General features: G+C 41.3%; 3 protein-coding genes across 3 annotated transcripts in view; 2 read left to right on the top strand and 1 right to left on the bottom strand.

The window, feature by feature from the left end:
• LOC142190048 (uncharacterized) overlaps positions 1-18,179 on the top strand; it is a 371,533-nt gene that overhangs the window by 65,087 nt on the left and 288,267 nt on the right. The gene's annotated exons all lie outside the window — the stretch shown is intronic.
• LOC142190702 (gastrula zinc finger protein XlCGF66.1-like) overlaps positions 1-18,179 on the top strand; it is a 403,831-nt gene that overhangs the window by 344,994 nt on the left and 40,658 nt on the right. The gene's annotated exons all lie outside the window — the stretch shown is intronic.
• LOC142183174 (uncharacterized) lies at positions 3,880-9,358 on the bottom strand. Its single transcript, XM_075258117.1, has 7 exons — positions 9,214-9,358; positions 8,907-9,083; positions 8,705-8,828; positions 8,530-8,621; positions 8,011-8,029; positions 5,843-5,938; positions 3,880-5,600 (listed from the first exon to the last, which is right to left on the bottom strand). Exons 1-7 carry the CDS (start codon positions 9,289-9,291, stop codon positions 4,021-4,023), a joined length of 2,166 nt encoding a protein of 721 aa, XP_075114218.1. The 5' UTR covers positions 9,292-9,358; the 3' UTR covers positions 3,880-4,020.

The following is an 18,179-nucleotide window of genomic DNA, read 5'->3' as shown; positions in this document are numbered from 1 at the left end:
AACAACGGTAACACGCCCTATTTCATTAGTATTTTCTGTGCTGAGACTGATGTCAGTGAGAGTCTCAATGGCAGATACCACCGCTGCTCTAGGTCACTGTAGAGGTGCTGGTAGTGGATGAAATAAGCGGGCCCACCCAGTCACAGCACTAAGGAAAAGGGGTGCTGGCACTTACACTGATGAGCAGAAGGGTAACAATGTTTTGAACTTTTGACTTTCAGCCTCCATATCTCACCGTCCACTAGAGCTCGGAACGTGAGACTACCATCATTATATAGACAATCATCTTGGCTATCTCATCCATACATTTATCTTTCAACTATTTAGCATATGATTAGTTATGCAGAGTCTTGTCATGTAACTTCATTGTTACCGTTTTTTCCTAAAAATTTAAATTTTAATTATTTTGTAAATCCATCTTTGGCTTTAAACACTGCCTAAATCCTTATGGACATGCTCTTGGTCAGATTCAAGCATGTCTCGACTAAAATCTGATCCAAAATCTCTTCTAAATGTTCCAAGCGTTGGTGCATACTGGTCGACTCACTTAGGTACGACAGCTTTTTTTCTTCAACTCTACCCACAAGTGTTTGATTGAGTTGAAGTCTAGGGACTGTAGGGGCCAATTCAGAACCTCTCCATTGAACCATTTTTTCGAATTTCGACATATGCTTTGGGTCGTTGTCCTACTAGAACTTTTCATTCCCATAGTGCTCAATTGTACGAAGTAACTCATATTGTAGGATACTCACATATAGCTCAGCAGTGAGACCGCCATCAATCCTGGTAAAGTATACAATCCCTTTGACTATGAAACAAGCCAATATCACCAGCCTTCTTCCAGCAAACTTGACAGTACCTTTAATTTCTTAATCTTAGCCCTCTTTTCCGTTTAAGCTTCCAGATAAATTTGCACCCATCAGAATCCAGTCTATTGACTTTCATCTCATCACTGTAAATCACCTATTTCCAATCTTCTACTGTCCACTTTTCGTACTTTTTTTGCAAACTTGAGCCGACACTTTTTAGGACTATATTGACTATATTGAGACATGAATATCATTGAACATCTGTGGAATGATTTGAAGCGGGCTGTCCATGCTCAGCGACCATCAAACTTAACTGAACTGAACTTGAATAGTTTTGTAAAGAGGAATGGTCCAAAATACCTTCATCCAGGATCTAGGAACTGATTAAAAGCTACAGGAAGCGACTAGAGGCAAAAGGAGGAGCTACTAAATATTAATGTCACTTTTCTGTTGAGGTGCCCATACTTTTGCACCGGTCAAATTTTGGTTTAATGCATATTGCACATTTTCTGTTAGTACAATAAACCTAATTTCAATCCTGAAATATTACTGTGTCCATCAGTTATTAGATATATCAAACTGAAATGGCTGCTGCAAACACCAAAATATTTAGAACTAAAAATGATTAAGATTAATAGGGGTGCCCAAACTTTTTCATAGGACTGTATATTGTGAAGTGCATTCTCAAAACTGCACTGTAATTACATCATAAAGTTTTGGCTGAAAGTAAACCATCTAAGGTGATATAAATGTAGACTGGACAGGGTATAGATATGGCAGTTCAGTCACTGTGATAAATCTGATGTAGTATCAGATTGTCTATCTAAGTTTACACTAGTAGTAAATCTGAGCCAATGTGTGATCTGCTCAAAGGGATTCCTACTGAAAAGTTTGTTCAAAAACGTGGCGTTGTTCTGGTGAGGGCTTGTCTGCTCATAGAGAGGCGTAAAGAATAAATTCGGTTTTGATAAAAACTCTCTTTAACCTCTTCAGTACCGGGTAATTTCTCGTCCAGGACCAGACACATTCTTTGTTTTTGTTGTTTGTGCGGTTTCGAGGGCTGTAACATTCTTAGCATGTGTGTTATTCAACTAATTTCTGCATTGTATTTCGGTGACACATAGGACTTTATTTTTATGTTGTTTTTCTTTTTGCAAGTGTGTTTTAATTTTTTTATATCTGAGAAATGGGAAGGAAATAGTGTCGGCTTTTCACTTTTCTTTATTTTTATTTAATAACACAATATGCTGCTAAAAAAAACTTTATAAAATAGTTTTGTCTCTCCATTACCATAATTTTTTATTTTGCATGGTGTCATTGGTGGTGGGGCTATAACCTGTAATAATGGCATCTTATTGTGGTTTTTTTTTAATTATTTTATTCACATTTTTTTTTAACTTTTCGATTTTCTTTTTGTTTTTTTTACATTGTGTCCCCATAAGGTCATAATAAACCTTTGGGGACATCTCATCCCCTTTTTTTTGTATTGGAGACTGATTTCCCCTGCAACAGGGACTGGTACATTTAGCCCCAGTTACAGGAGGAATACAGCCTGCACGCTGATTTAAGACTAATAGAGCTGATCTCAGGCCTGTAGGACTCAGCAACTCTTGTAACGCACTGATACCAGCAGGTCACATGAACACCGAGTCAGAGGGAGGCCGCATTTGTATACACAGCAATCGAGAAGGCAGGAAAGGTAATACACCTTCCCTGCCTTCTTTCTGGGAGCTCCGGCTGTAGTTACATTCAGCTCCAACTTTCAGCAACTCCACGATTTTGTACAGCTGCTAAGTTCTGCTTGTACGTACCGGTACATTCTTGCAGAACAAGGACACCACATATAAGACATATACATATACCCAATGGGTGGTCCAGAAGTGGTTAAGAGGGGGCAATTTCTCAAAGCAGTACATAGCAGTTTAGATGGCTATAGGGAAAATTGTAAAATAATATAAGAAAAACATACAGTATGGCTACGATGAAGGCGCCTGGTTCGGACAGATTGCCTCTCGCCTATTACAAGAAACTTGACCCAGACCTTGGACCCCTTCTCTTAAAAGGTGTTCAACCCCCTGACATCAGGTTACTGATACATCTCATGATATGGATCCTGCTCTGTTTCTCTTCCATCACTACTAGTTTCCAGTGTGCACTTATACCGTTCTATGCTTTAATTTTTGGTCCCCGTGGCCCAGGACTGCATTCCACAATTCTGGAAGCGAGTGGAGACTCCTCCTCTCTCCTTCTGGATTCTGAAGGTCAATAAGCTTATGAGCATGGAGAACCTCACTTCTTTCTTGCACGACACTGTTGAAATCTTCATTAAAACCTGGAACTACTGGTAGAAGTTCCAATGTACTAAAGAGTCACAGACACTTCTTGGGACTAGACCGCGGCACAATGATTCTTACAGATATGGATTTATTACCTGTCTATATCCCTCTCGTATGCCTTTGTCTTGTGAGACATAGAGATGTACTGCTACTAGCGTTAGAAGGCTGGGACTATACGAACTTATGGGTCTTAGCCAAGACTTTTTTTTTTTCAGCCCCCTCCCCATCCCTTTTCCTGTTACCTTGTCTTTCCTTTTCTCCTCCTTCAGTTGGTTATCGTCTTACTCACTAAGATATTCATTCTACTTCCTTCCTCTCTTCTCCTTCTTTACTCTGTGCTCTTCTCTGTCCCTCTTCCCCCTTTTCCCTTCTTCTCCCTGAAGCTGCCGCTCGAGGTTCTTGCTCCTGTTGTTACCTGGATACTATGTTGTACTTGGTATGACTTTTGTACGGTCCTGTTTCATCCTTGTTCTTTTATTTTTGTTAAAAATCAAAACTTTGAATTAAAAAAAAAAAATGAATAAAAGTAGAGGCCACAGAAATACCTCTTGTCTCCCCAGGCCTGCCAGGAATAAAGGACTGTCACTTAACATGCAGGTGTAATTCCAATTCAAACATTTTATTCAAATTGTCAATGAGTTTAAGACAAAAAAACCCGAGGTGAGCTCTCTAAGATGTAAGATATGAATTGGAGGTAAAACAATCAGGAAAGAAAAAAGTTTTTTTGTTTTTTTTCTGTGAGTTCTTAGATGTGCAGTTGGAGATGACTTTTGGTTAATCATACTTTTCATGTGGATATTGAAATGGCTTCTCCCCTGTGTGAGTTCTTTGATGTATAACAAGATGTGATTTAGAGATAAAACATTTCCCACATTCTAGGCATGAAAATGGCTTCTCCCTGTGTGAGTTCTTTGATGTTCCACAAGATTTGATTTAGAAGTAAAACATTTCCCACATTCTGGGCATGAAAATGGTTTCTCCCCTGTGTGAGTTATTTGATGTTGATCAAGATTCCATTTAGATCTAAAACATTTCCCACATTCTGGGCATGAAAACGGCTTCTCCCCTGTGTGAGTGCTTCGATGTTGAATAAGATCTGAGTTAGAGATAAAACGTTTCCCACATTCTGGGCACGGATATGGCTTCTCCCCTGTGTGAGTTCTTTGATGTTCAACAAGATTTGATTTATAAATATAACATTTTCCACATTCTGAACATGAAAATGGCTTCTCCCCTGTGTGAGTTCTTTGATGTGTAACAAGATGTGATTTCCGACCAAAACGTTTCCCACATTCTGGGCATGAAAATGGCTTCTCTCCTGTGTGAGTTCTTTGATGTCTAACGAGATCTGATTTAGAAATAAAACATTTTCCACATTCTGAACATGAAACTGACTTCTCCCCTGTGTGAGTTCTTTGATGTTGAATAAGTTCTGAGTTAGAGATAAAACGTTTCCCACATTCTGGGCACGGGTATGGCTTCTCCCCTGTGTGAATTCTTTGATGTGTAACAAGATGTGATTTCTGACCAAAACATTTCCCACATTCTGGGCATGAAAATGGCTTCTCTCCTGTATGAGTTCTTTGATGATGAATAAGTTCTGAGTTAGAGATAAAACGTTTCCCACATTCTAGGCACGGGTATGGCTTCTCCCCTGTGTGAGTTCTTTGATGTTCAACAAGATTTGATTTATAAATATAACATTTTCCACATTCTGAACATGAAAATGGCTTCTCCCCTGTGTGAGTTCTTTGATGTGTAACAAGATTTGATGTAGAGATAAAACATTTTCCACATTCTGGGCATGAAAATGGCTTCTCTCCTGTGTGAGTTCTTTGATGTGTAACAAGATTTGATGTAGAGATAAAACATTTTCCACATTCTGGGCATGAAAATGGCTTCTCCCTTGTGTGAGTTCTTTGATGTTTAACAAGATTTGATTTATAGTTAAAACATTTTCCACATTCTGAGCATGCAACTTCCTTCTCCCCTGTGTGAGTTCTTTGATGTGTAACAAGATTTGATTTAGAAATAAAACATTTCCCACACTCTGAACATGAAAATGGCTTCTCCCCTGTGTGAGTTCTTTGATGCTCAACAAGATGTGATTTAGAGATAAAACATTTCCCACATTCTGAACATGAAAATGGCTTCTCTCCTGTGTGAATTCTTTGATGCGTAGCAAGCCATGATTTATAGTTAAAGCATTTCCCCCACACGGAACATGAATATGGCTTCTCCCCTGTGTGAGTTCTCTGATGTATAACACCCCTTCTGTGTCTTTTATTTTGCTTAATAGACTGTGATGAATTAGAAGAGAGATCTTTCTTCTGAAGGGCTGAGGGTATATCTGGGGGAATAGCACGTTCTTCACATGGATCTTGTGTAATACAATGATCCTCTGCTTTATAATCTGTAGGTATTAGATGTCCCTCTGAGCTCCTGGTACAATCATCTGAGAAGTAGAAATCCGATGTTACTATTATTAAATAACATAACCTTATAAGTATATTCCTCACTGAGTAGACAATGGTAACGCGGCCTATTTCATTAGTATTTACTGTGCTGAGACTGATGTCAGTGACCGTCTCAGTGGCAGATACCACCGCTGCTCTAGGTCACTGTAGAGGTGCTGGTAGATGAAATAAGCGGGCCCACCCAGTCACAGCACTAAGGAAAAGGCGTGGTGGCACTTACACTGATGAGCAGAAGGGTAACAATGTTTAGAACTTATGACTTTCAGCCTCCATATCTCACCGTCCACTACAGCTCGGAACATGAGACTACCATCATCTTATAGACAATCATCTTGGCCATCTCAGACATAAAATAGACTTGCAGCTATTTAGCATATGATTAATTATGCAGATTCTTGTCACGTAACTTCATTGTTACCATTTTACTCCTAAAAATTAAAATTTTCATTATTTTGGAAATCCACCTTTGGCTTTCAGCACTGCCTGAATCCTTATGGACATGCTCCGGATCAGATTCAAGCATGTCTTGACTAAAATCAGATCCCAGATCTCTTCTACATGTTCCCAGTGTTGGTGCATACTGGTCGACTCACTTGGGTACGACTACATATTTTCCTTCAGCTCTACCCACAAGTGTTTGATTTGGTTGTAGTCTGGGGACTGTGAGGGCCAATTCAGAACCTCTGCTTTACTGTCATTAAACCATTTCTTCGAATCTCGACATATGCTTGAGGTCATTGTCCTGTTGGAACACTATGTCGTCCTTCTCATATCCATGGTACTCAATTGTACAAAGTAACTCGTATTGTAGGAAACTCACATATAGCTCAGTAGTGAGACCGCCATCAATCCTGGTAAAGTATACAACCCCTTTGTCTGTGAAATAACCCAATATCATCAGGCTTCTTCCACCAAACTTGACAGTACCTTTAATTTCTCAATCTTAACCCCCTTGTTGCTAAAAACTTTCAGATAAATTTGCAGAGTCCAGTCTATTGACTTTTATCTCATCACTGTAAATCACCTATTTAGAAATGTTTATTATAAAGTTACATTTTAGGCCTTTTTGGGGCTACTTTTCTGATTAATAATGTTGCACAGCAGGTTACTATACTTTGGTACATATTGCTGCTTGGTTACACTGGTACAAGTTATCGGCTTCCTTTATCCTTAGAGCGGTGACCGGGCCGCTGACAGCACCAGCACTGTTCTGATGGCGGCCCTGCCTGTCCCTGGTAGATCACCTTGCTCACGTTACATAAAGGACATTCATCACAATCTCATTACAATTTCTGCACCTAGAGTAGTTTATCTTATCCCAACAGAACCCACATTTAGGACCGAACATCAAGGTCCTTATTTTGTACTGCTAAGTCCAGGCCTCTGACTACATTACTAGTTGTCCTGTCCTGATATAGATCGTCTTATCTGGACGTCTCTTCTAAGATTCCAAAGTGAAATAAGTCTCAGAGCCCAAACCACAGGAACACAATCCCTGGCTGCTTAAATATGGCCACTTATGTGGAATAATACTGTAGGATGCCATAAATCTTACTGTATTACACCCCATACACACAATACAATCCAAACCACATCTGCTGGATTTCCCAGCCTGAACTCACCGCGGATCTGCTGTCCCATACAGTATGTAGTAGGGTCTGTGGAGTCACAAGGAAGCAGGGACTCCTAGCGTCATATGTCACTAAGATACGGGGAGTCCTGGTGTGTGGACAGAGTTCAGGCTGGGAAATGTGACTGATGTACAGACCAGATTTTCTAGTCTGGATTCCATAGTGTGACTGGGGTCTAAGGTGAGGTTTACACAGTGACATTTGTAGAAGCTGCTTCAGGAATTCAGAAGAAGAATTTTTCCGCTTTACCAAATCAGCCCCCGAATCTCCATCAGATTCCTTACTGGCCAGGCCGGATTTTCCACCTCCCATTTATTTCCATAGAGCTCTGAGGTGGAATCTGCCTGAAGATCGAGCAGGAGGATTATTTTTCCGCTACCTGAAATAATCTGCTATATAATTCTGGTCAATTCTTTCCCTTCACGAGGACTGACAGCCGGTGAGGAAGAAATTTGCCTCGTTCACACTGATGTCAAGTCCATATTCCTGCTGTCCGTTCTATTCTATACTACATTTATTACCCCCTATAGCGGTATCACATTTATATTCAGGTATTATTAGTATTTTACCTGAATCGGGGAACAACAAATAGTCTAAACAATGTCTGAATAGAATCAGTGACCCTTCTGTGCTTTATATAGTGGTGACTCCTCACCTGGGCAGGTCCCTGTAGGAATGTCCTCCTCACACTCCTCATCACCACTCACATAGGGCTCTTCCTGTATTCTCATAGATATAGCATTAATGTCACTCAGACCTTTATCCGGATGGAAAATCTGTGAAACAAATAATGTAAAAGTCACCGGACAAATGGGGAAGTCATGGAGAAATGCTCGAGAAATATTCTAAATGTTCTTTTAATCACCATAATGACCAAACCTGACCTGACAGAAGGAGTTATCTGAGCCAAATTGCCGCCAATCTGCAGCTGGACATAGATATTAGATGATGGCTCACTTACAACTGCTAGAACCTCATACACATGTATACTCAGCATGGCCAGACCTGCTTCAAGATATTTCAGTGGAGGAGATCAGATTCTATCAGATACATCCGGGGTTACTTGTCTCGTGGGGAGAAATTTGTTATGTAGTCTCTTTGGTTCCTCATCCCAAACAGAAGTTTTCATAGTCAGAACATTGTGTGAAGGTCCAGACAACATATAATGTCTATGGTCAGCTTTATCCTCCATCTCCACCTCTCATTACACAAGTATAAAACATCTAATACTGCTGGATAACCCAAGACTGACCACAAGGACTTCACAGCCCGCCTACACATCATAGGGAATATCTCCATCTACCTGATCATCCTGTGGAAGAAGAGGACTGGGACATCTCTCCGGTGTTGTCCTCTTACTGGATCTACCTGTAGGAAACGCAGACAGGGACTGAATTCATTCTGTACATACAAATAATGGAAGTCCATGTGTATATAGTCATGTCTATTACCTGCTGATGTGAGGGGCTGGTGGTCCTCCATCATCACCTCCTTGTACAGATCCTTGTGTCCTTCTAAATACTCCCAGTCCTCCATGGAGAAATAGACAGCGACATCCTGACACCTTATAGGAACCTGACAACACAATGATACAGTCATCACCCCGACCCCTCCAGTTACTGTATAATGTCCCAGCATTCCCAGCAGTGTCACCTCTCCAGTCAGCAGCTCCAGCATCTTGTTGGTGAGTTCTAGGATCTTCTGTCCATTGATCTCCTCTATCAGGGAGTGAGGTGGAGGCCCCAGGATTAGGCTCAGGGTCCCTCCATATCCCTCATACACAGGAGCCTGACAACGCCCACTAGAGGTCTTCTTCACTACTGTGTAATCCTGGATATGGGGAGACATATTAATAAATCTCACTACATACATGTCCAGAGTCCATCACCTCTCCAGTCCTATCATCTGTTATTACTATAGATAAGAATGATGTCATGATGACATCATCAGAATCTCTCACCTCTCCAGTAAGCTGGTAGATGATCTCTAGGGTGAGATTTAATAGACTTTCCGCCATCTTGTTCCTGTCTCTTTCCATCCTTGATGGGACAATCAGGAATATTCTCTTATATAGAAGATACTGAGAGGATTCTATATTGTAGGAACCTGAATGGAGAGAAGATGAGACAATGTAATCACTACACGGAATCCCATGGAATAAATAGAAGAGTTGAGTCCCATTATTATCACCACCTCCTACTTCTGATGTCGGCAGCGTGTAGCTCAGGAAGGAGGTATAAACCATTTAAAAAGCGCTGACCAAAACTTCCGAAATAATACAAATTATCATATACAGTGGGGCAAAAAAGTATTTAGTCAGTCACCAATAGTGCAAGTTCCACCATTTAAAAAGATGAGAGGCGTCTGTAATTTACATCATAGGTAGACCTCAACTATGAGAGACAAAATGATAAAACAAATCCAGAAAATCACATTGTCTGATTTTGTAAGAATTTATTTGAAAATTATGGTGGAAAATAAGTATTTGGTCACCTACAAACAATCAAGATTTCTGGCTCTCACAGACCTGTAACTTCTCCTTTAAGAGTCTCCTCTTTCCTCCACTCATTACCTGTAGTAATGGCACCTGTTTAAACTTGTTATCAGTATAAAAAGACACCTGTGCACACCCTCAAACAGTCACACTCCAAACTCCATTATGGTGAAGACCAAAGAGCTGTCAAAGGACACCAGAAACAAAATTGTAGCCCTGCACCAGGCTGGGAAGACTGAATCTGCAATAGGCAATCAGCTTGGATTGAAGAAATCAACTGTGGGAGAAATAATTAGAAAATGGAAGACATACAAGACCACTGATAATCTCTCTCGATCTGGGGCTCCACGCAAAATCTCACCCCGTGGGGTCAAAATGATCACAAGAACGGTGAGCAAAAATCCCAGAACAACGCGGGGGGGACCTAGTGAATGAACTGCAGAGAGCTGGGACCAATGTAACAAAGCCTACCATCAGTAACACACTACGCCGCCAGGGACTCAGATCCTGCAGTGCCAGACGTGTCCCACTGCTTAAGCCAGTACATGTCCGGGCCCGTCTGAAGTTTGCTAGAGAGCATTTGGATGATCCAGAAGAGTATTGGGAGAATGTCCTATGGTCTGATGAAACCAAACTGGAACTGTTTGGTAGAAATACAACTTTTCGTGTTTGGAGGAAAAAGAATACTGAGTTGCATCCATCAAACACCATACCTACTGTAAAGCATGGGGGTGGAAACATCATGCTTTGGGGCTGTTTCTCTGCAAAGGGGCCAGGACGACTGATCCGGGTACATGAAGGAATGAATGGGGCCATGTATCGTGAGATTTTGAGTGCAAACCTCCTTCCATCAGCAAGGGCATTGAAGATGAAACGTGGCTGGGTCTTTCAACATGACAATGATCCAAAGCACACCGCCAGGGCAACGAAGGAGTGGCTTTGTAAGAAGCATTTCAAGGTCCTGGAGTGGCCTAGCCAGTCTCCAGATCTCAAACCTATAGAAAACCTTTGGAGGGAGTTGAAAGTCAGCCCCAAAACATCACTGCTCTAGAGGAGATCTGCATGGAGGAATGGGCCAACATACCAACAACAGTGTGTGCCAACCTTGTGAAGACTTACAGAAAATGTTTGACCTCTGTCATTGCCAACAAAGGAGATATAACAAAGTATTGAGATGAAATTTTGTTACTGACCAAATACTTATTTTCCACCATAATTTGCAAATAAATTCTTACAAAATCAGACAATGTGATTTTCTGGATTTGTTTTCTCATTTTGTCTCTCTTAGTTGAGGTCTACCTATGATGTAAATTACAGACGCCTCTCATCTTTTCAAGTGGTGGAACTTGCACTATTGGTGACTGACTAAATACTTTTTTGCCCCACTGTATATAAAAATAAAATAAATTTATAGAGAAAGGATAAAATAATAAAAGCAATGATATAACAGCAGGGCAGATGGAATAAGCCAAAAAAGCAACATAGACACTAAGAGCAAAATGACTCCCAGACATAAATATAAGACATTAATAATCAGAATGATATTTGCTGTTACAACATGGTAGAATAGAGATGGAATAAAATCTGACACAGATTAGATGGAGTAAATGAGCTATGGTATAAATATTACAAGCCCACACATAATATATATCAATATCTATCAAATAGAGGATATATATGGTCTAACAATATCCCGTAATGAAGGAAAAAAGAAAACAAAACAGTCCCTAAGAGACAAAAAACCTCATCAAATGATGTCTAGTAGAAACCAAGAATCTGCAGAAATGAAGAAAAAGTAGTTCATAATATATAGTCAGAGCAAATGGTAATGAAGGATCTGCGGAGTATCTACATAACCGAGAGTCAGTAAGACAAAATGGTCATGAGGATAATAGAAATAGATAAATAGTCATGTTACACAGCTAAATAGTCCGGAGACAAGGACAAGACATATATAAAGCACACCCCTACGTGATTCACCTCAACAAGGCTCCCTCAGAAGATGTAATCTACCTGGGACAGATGGCATCCTCATATAGGGGGTAAGATGAGGTTCACTGGCGCACACCTACAGTGTTGGCGTCCCGGAGAGTCAAACTGTACATGCGTGCATACGCCGGCAACGTCAATGACGTGTCAGTCACATGAACATCATGACGCAGCTTGGTCACATGACCGTGAGTGCGGAGCATCGCTGGAGCGTGCCGCTTATCAAAGGAAAGGTAACGGATAGAGATGAGCAAGTACTGTTCGGATCAGCCGATCCGAACAGCACGCTCCATAGAAATGAATGGATGCACCGGGTACTTCCGCTTTGACGTCGGCCGGCCGCTTAACCCCCCGCGTGCCGGCTACGTCCATTCATTTCTATGCGAGCGTGCTGTTCGGATCGGCTGATCCGAACAGTACTCGCTCATCTCTAGTAACGGAGATATTAAAATTATAAAACAGATGTCCTCAAAGCCCCATCATCCAAACGCAAGGTGGTAGGATCCAACACAAGACACAAACGCAGGAAGGCTTGAAGGTATTTAATTTATCTTCTTATCATTTGACTGATTCTTGAGTGTTACAGGTAAATTTGATCGCTTCACTTGGATGAAGGATACTGAATTATTTGCACGTAAAGTTTTGTGGAAGAAGTTCTTTGGTCAGAGTGATGGTGGTGAAGCTGAAACCCTGGGGATACTTGGATTGAGAATCTTGATACTACATTTGAACAGCTGTTAGATCTTGAGCTGTTTTTGGATGAGCAAAACGAGACATGTGCCCCTGATATTTCTTTGGATGTAGTAAATGTGAAACGTCCCTGACGCTCCCCTACATCTGCGGCAGCGCTCGCAGCGTTCCCTCCCTTTATCTTTCAGTCCAGCAGATGAAATTTTTGTTAAATTAGTAAAAGAAGATTTAGCTCAGATACCAGATGATATTTTTGAACCTAATCTTATTGATAAATAACGTCAGACACTACATGAACTACACGCATTAGAAGATATTGTTATTAAACCGGCTGATAAGGGAGGGAACGTCGTGATCTGACCGACGCAGATGTAAGAGAGTGAAGCTTTTAGACAGCTGAATAACAAGACTTGTTATCGATGCCTTCCTGCTGATTCTACACATCTATTTAACACAGAATTGGACCATATACTTAAAGGTGCCTGTGCTATGGGGATTATTAGTGAAGAGATCATGCAGGGTCTTAGTGTTGATTTCCCTGAAATTGCCACACTGTCTCTTTCCCCAAAGATTACGCGTTTCGGGGTTTACTTGGAGTCACACAGGATTCCACCCCTTCATCAGATCTGTGTAGTGGTGAATACCAATATGCTGCTTCGCAGAAGCGAAGAATCTTTTTTTACGCGCATCGAGAATCTTTTTACTTATGACTGATTTAGATCACTCTTTGGTGAACTTGATTTTAGAGTTATTATACTTTGCACTAACTCACAATTATTTTGTATTTAAGGACCACCCCTTCCTACAGCTCCAGGGAACAGCTATGGGGGCGACTTGTGCGCCCTCGTATGCTAATCTATTCCTGGGGCTGTATTGTACATGGTCATCAAATGTGTGCTGAACAGGAGAAGAGAGATCTATATACAGACGACCTCCTGTTATACGTGTCCCAGCCCAGTATATAGTTCTCCTCAGTCTTGAAGAATTCCATCGGTTCGGTAACCTGAGTAACTTTAAAGTGAATATAACTAAGGCCTTGAATGTCACGCTGTCTGCTGCAGAGGTCAATTCTCTGCTCCACCAATCCTTCCACTGTTGGCAAACTACCTATATTATATACCTAGGGGTACAGGTCCCCTCCTATCGCTACCCTTTTGGTATTATTTGAACTATTATCCATTGCTAGAGTCCATTGGTCTGACCTGTGTAGGTGCGGCACTTTATGACTGTCCTGATTTGGTCATATTAACGCCTTCAAAATGGACATAGTCCCTCAACTTTTCTACATGTTCCAGGCCTTGCCTATCCAGCTACAGTACATTTTCTTCACACATTTATAATCGGATTGTTTGGTGTTCAGGCTGCAGTACACTCAAATTTAGGATCTTGACATTACATAACAGGCACTATCAGGGCTGTGACTAACAATGGGTCGTCATTGAGGCCAAGCATCTACCATCTTTGCTGTGGACCCCTGCCTCCTAAAGCGAGACTCAACGAAAAAACATTGGGATGTCAAATGAAGGGATAAGAGTACTTCGGTATCCAAACGGACAAGAAGTGTGAGGAAAGGAAGGAGCAAACTAAGTGTCTCGCCTACAGGCGTATACATGGTCTAACTCGAAAATATACAAACGTGGCTCCCCCATATGCTAATATCTTTATGTATAGTTTCGAGTTAAACCATGTATACTCCAATACCTTATTCCAACAATTCTCTGTGTATTGGCATCGTTATATTGACGACATCTTTTGTGTTTGGAATGGTCCCTTGGACAATCTCCTCTCTTTTTACAGTAATCTTAATAGCATATACCCTGAACTACAATTCACTATACACTATGACAAATTGAAACTCAACTTCTTGGACACGTGGGTCCTGAAAAATCCTACAGGCCATATAGGTTTTGACCTTTACACCAAGCCTACAGATAGGAATAGCCTATTAGCCTACACTAGCAACCATCCACCAAACACTAAGAAATCACTTCCTAGTTCACAATTTCAAAGAGTGAAACGAATTGTAACCAATCCTGACACTCAACAACTATGTCTCACCGAAATGACCCAGAGCTTCACTGAAAGAGGCTATCCCACTAGAGTACTCAAGGAGGCTCTTACACATAGCCCTAATAATGACCAAGCAGTTCATCCCACCAACAAAAGAATTCCGTTTGTCCAGAAGTTTCACCCTATGTCACATAAAATCAATGGCATAATACGGAGGCATTGGCCCATCTTGTGCAGAACACTCCCCGATGTGGAGGAATTTAAACACCCTCCACTCATAAGTTTCAAGAGAGAGAGAGAACTTAAGGGATACCTTAGTTAAAGCAGATTTTGGTAGCACTAATAGAGTTTCCCGACAAACTTTTCTATCTACGGCTAGGAAGGGTACTTACCCTTGTCTCCACTGCATACAATGCTCTGCGGTGATCAGGGGGGATCATTTCTCACATCCCCATACAGGACGCCGGTTTCCTATCAAGGATTTCTTCACGTGTGATTCCTCTTTCGTAGTTTATTTGCTCAAATGTCCTTGTGGCCTACTTTATGTAGGTAAAACTACTCACCATATACGGGACCATATCTCCAAGCACAAGTCTACCATCAGAAATCACGTGGATTCTCTTCCTGTACCAGCACATTTTAGCCAAGCAAGGCACAACGTATCACAATTACGTTTTCAGGTAGTTGAACACATTCCACAACGCCGCAGAGGGGGCAACCGGATCGCTATTCTTACGCAGCGTGAATCCTTTGGGATACACTCACTCAATACCATCGAACCTATGGGACTCAACCGAGCGTATGATCGAACTTTTACGTATTGAATGGTTTGCTACCTTGTTGATGTGATATTTCACTATATCATTCGTCTTACTTAAATTTTCTTTTTCCATAGGTAGATGTGGATCTTGCTCATTACATTGGATACTTGTGTGCTCTGTATCCCTAACCATACGACTGCTTTAATATATTTTTTATTTTCTTTCACAGACGAAGTGACAACTCTTCATCACCTATGGGTATAGTACAGATATATGGTAGCGCAAGATAGTTTTTCCCTTTTTTGACCCCCCCATTTTTCCCCCCTGATCCATTATTATCAGTCCCCCCCCTCGTTTATCGTGTAATCTCATTTTATGTTGTGTTTTCTCTTTTTCTTCCTTCTTTCCCCTTCTCTGCTTTATTTAGTTGGCTTTCTTGTCCCTTTTTTTGTTCTGTCCTCTTTTTTCATTTCTACACATATGATTCACTCACATTTGGCCTGACATTCCACTTTTATTCATTTACATCCATACACTTCTTTACATTGTTCATCCCCCTTTTTGGAACGCATATCCCTCCTACTTCCTCCCTTTGGAACGCATATCCCTCCTACTTCCTCCCTTTGGAACACATTTCCCTCCTACTTCCTCTCCATTTGGCTGTCAGCACTTCACTTCATTTCCTATGTAGCTACCTCTATATAACCCGACTCATTGGGCTTTTACTTGCATGTCCTGACACTTCTCCCTGCCATGCTATGCACTAGGTAAGCTTTCGACCCGTCCTCTCCAGCCAACTATCGTCTCATCTCACTGCTCCCGTTCGCCTCAAAACTACTTGAGCAACACGTCCACTCCGAACTCTCCTCCTAGCTCTCGCCCAACCTGCTCTTTGACAGACTTCAGTCAGGCTTCAGACCCCGGCACTCCACTGAAACTGCCCTAACAAAAGTCACCAATGACCTTCTAACCGCCAAAGCCAAGTGCTATTACTCTGTCCTCCTCCTCCGTGACCTCTCCTCCACCCACAGTTGACCACTCCCTCCTGTTAGAAATTCTCTCAAGTAGTCTGTCATCCACAATCCATTTTTGTGATCTGACCCTGTTCCTCTCTCCTTCCACAGGTATGTCTCTATCACATGAACATATATCTTCAGTCTCACTCCTGTGTCCACTCTAACTGTATTTCTTTCTACCTGCTATTATCAATCAAGCATTCTGTTGGTATGAGTCTAAGCACTTTGTAGCCATTATATCAGTTGTGATACCTGTCTGTACACCCTGTTGTGCTCCCCCTGGTCTCATTTCCTTTTCTTTGATTCTGGCCTGATTGTGTCTGCTTATATCCACACCCCCATTCCCACCTGATAGACATCATACAAACCTTGGCTTTTATAAATGTAAGGCCTCTGGTCATCTGACCCTGGTCATCTGTGCTATCCAGTGTGCAATCCAAGTGTGCAACTAAGTGTAGCTTCAGAATTATGCCAGAATTGAACCAGAAGGGAACAGAAGGTAACACAAACTAACTGCAGTAAACTGCTCTAACAGAAATGCTTCTCATTTTAATCACTGTTGTTCTCCCAATCCTTGTAAAAACCACTTTTCCACCCCAAACCAGCCTGTTCAGTAAAGAAATCCTCATCTCTCCCTCTCTCCTACCCCACCATATAACTTTCTCTGCACAGCTCCTCACAAACCTGCAGGCTTTCCGCCCCAGACACATACAACCCCCCCGCAGCCTCTCCTACCTACACCTGCTGTCACTCTCCCTACTCCTCCTTACTTCTGGTGACATATCTCCTAACCCTGGACCTCCCCAGCAAATCCCCACACCTGGCGTTAGCACACGGAACCTCCGAAATCTCAAACCAATCACACTCACTCCTACCCCTCCCCCTGCCCTCCCTGGTGCACTATGGAATGCCCGCTCCGTATGTAATAAACTTGCTTACATCCACGACCTTTTTATTCTTAATAAACTTAAATTTCTCTGTCTCACAGAAACATGGCTGACACCCTCAGACACCGCCTCCCCCGCCGCCCTCTCCTATGGAGTGGAAGGACCAGCTATCCAGATTCGGTGATAAATCTGGTAATAAGGAACTGCGCTCCCCTCAATGATTGGTACACACAAATTTATTGGTAAAGACAAACTCACACAACGCGTTTCGGGCGCCAGACCACGCCCTTCCTCAGGTCAATAGTTTCTATAAATAAAATATGATCTATACCGACTTATATGTCAAATATAATCATATATTAACAATAAAATCCAGAAAAAAATTAAACCAGCCTCTATGAACATTCCATGTACTTATGTACACAAATTAAATAAGTGAATTATTAAATAATTAAATAAATAAAAATATGTCCATTCAGAATAAATATCCTGTGATAAACGCGGATCCACAAAACCTGAAAATACAGGACAGTCCAATACAGATTTTTTTCTTTTTTCCTTCTGTCGTTTAAAAAATACTACATAAGCCATTTGAAACTTGACATATAAACATCAAATATATATATATATATATATATATATATATATATATATATACACTAGTGAACCAGTATTCCTGGTTCTATGGCTTATATGGTCACTAAAAGCCATTAGCAGACAGTATTTTGATCGTTACGGTAACCACAAGCATATAATACAACAACTCCAAGTGATGACAAATGATATAAGTGGCTACATTGTATATAACTGACCCCCTTTATCAAGACGAGGTTCTACTTGTTAATATTGTTCCATTTTGCCCACAATAAGGTCCCTGGCAGGGGATCCCCAGGACTGAATGATATAGCTCTTACTTCTTACCTGTACCGTTGAGCTGATTGTTTGTCAGCCCGGCGGAAGGCACAGTTATTTATATCGTTGGTGGGAGTGGGTGAGGGAAACTGTTGCTTCCCGCTCTCGAGCGCACGTGTGCCCATGTCGGACGGAGGTTTTGCGTCCTATAGTGTGAAATGCGCATG

Source organism: Leptodactylus fuscus, chromosome 1, assembly GCF_031893055.1.
Source record: "Leptodactylus fuscus isolate aLepFus1 chromosome 1, aLepFus1.hap2, whole genome shotgun sequence".
Taxonomy (NCBI): Eukaryota; Metazoa; Chordata; class Amphibia; order Anura; family Leptodactylidae; genus Leptodactylus; species Leptodactylus fuscus.
Note: the sequence above shows the minus strand (reverse complement) of the source record. Positions and strands in the feature narration are given on the sequence as shown.

What these genes read in the sequence shown, in the direction of transcription:
- LOC142183174 (XM_075258117.1), bottom strand. Translation starts at nt 9,291, where the DNA reads ATGGAAAGAGACAGGAACAAGATGGCGGAAAGTCTATTAAATCTCACC. An exon ending in TCTACCAGCTTACTGGAGAG is followed by an intron (nt 9,084 to 9,213) that starts GTGAGAGATTCT and finishes CCCCATATCCAG; the next exon opens with GATTACACAGTAGTGAAGAA. An exon ending in TTACCCTTCTGCTCATCAGT is followed by an intron (nt 5,601 to 5,842) that starts GTAAGTGCCACC and finishes TCTACTTCTCAG; the next exon opens with ATGATTGTACCAGGAGCTCA.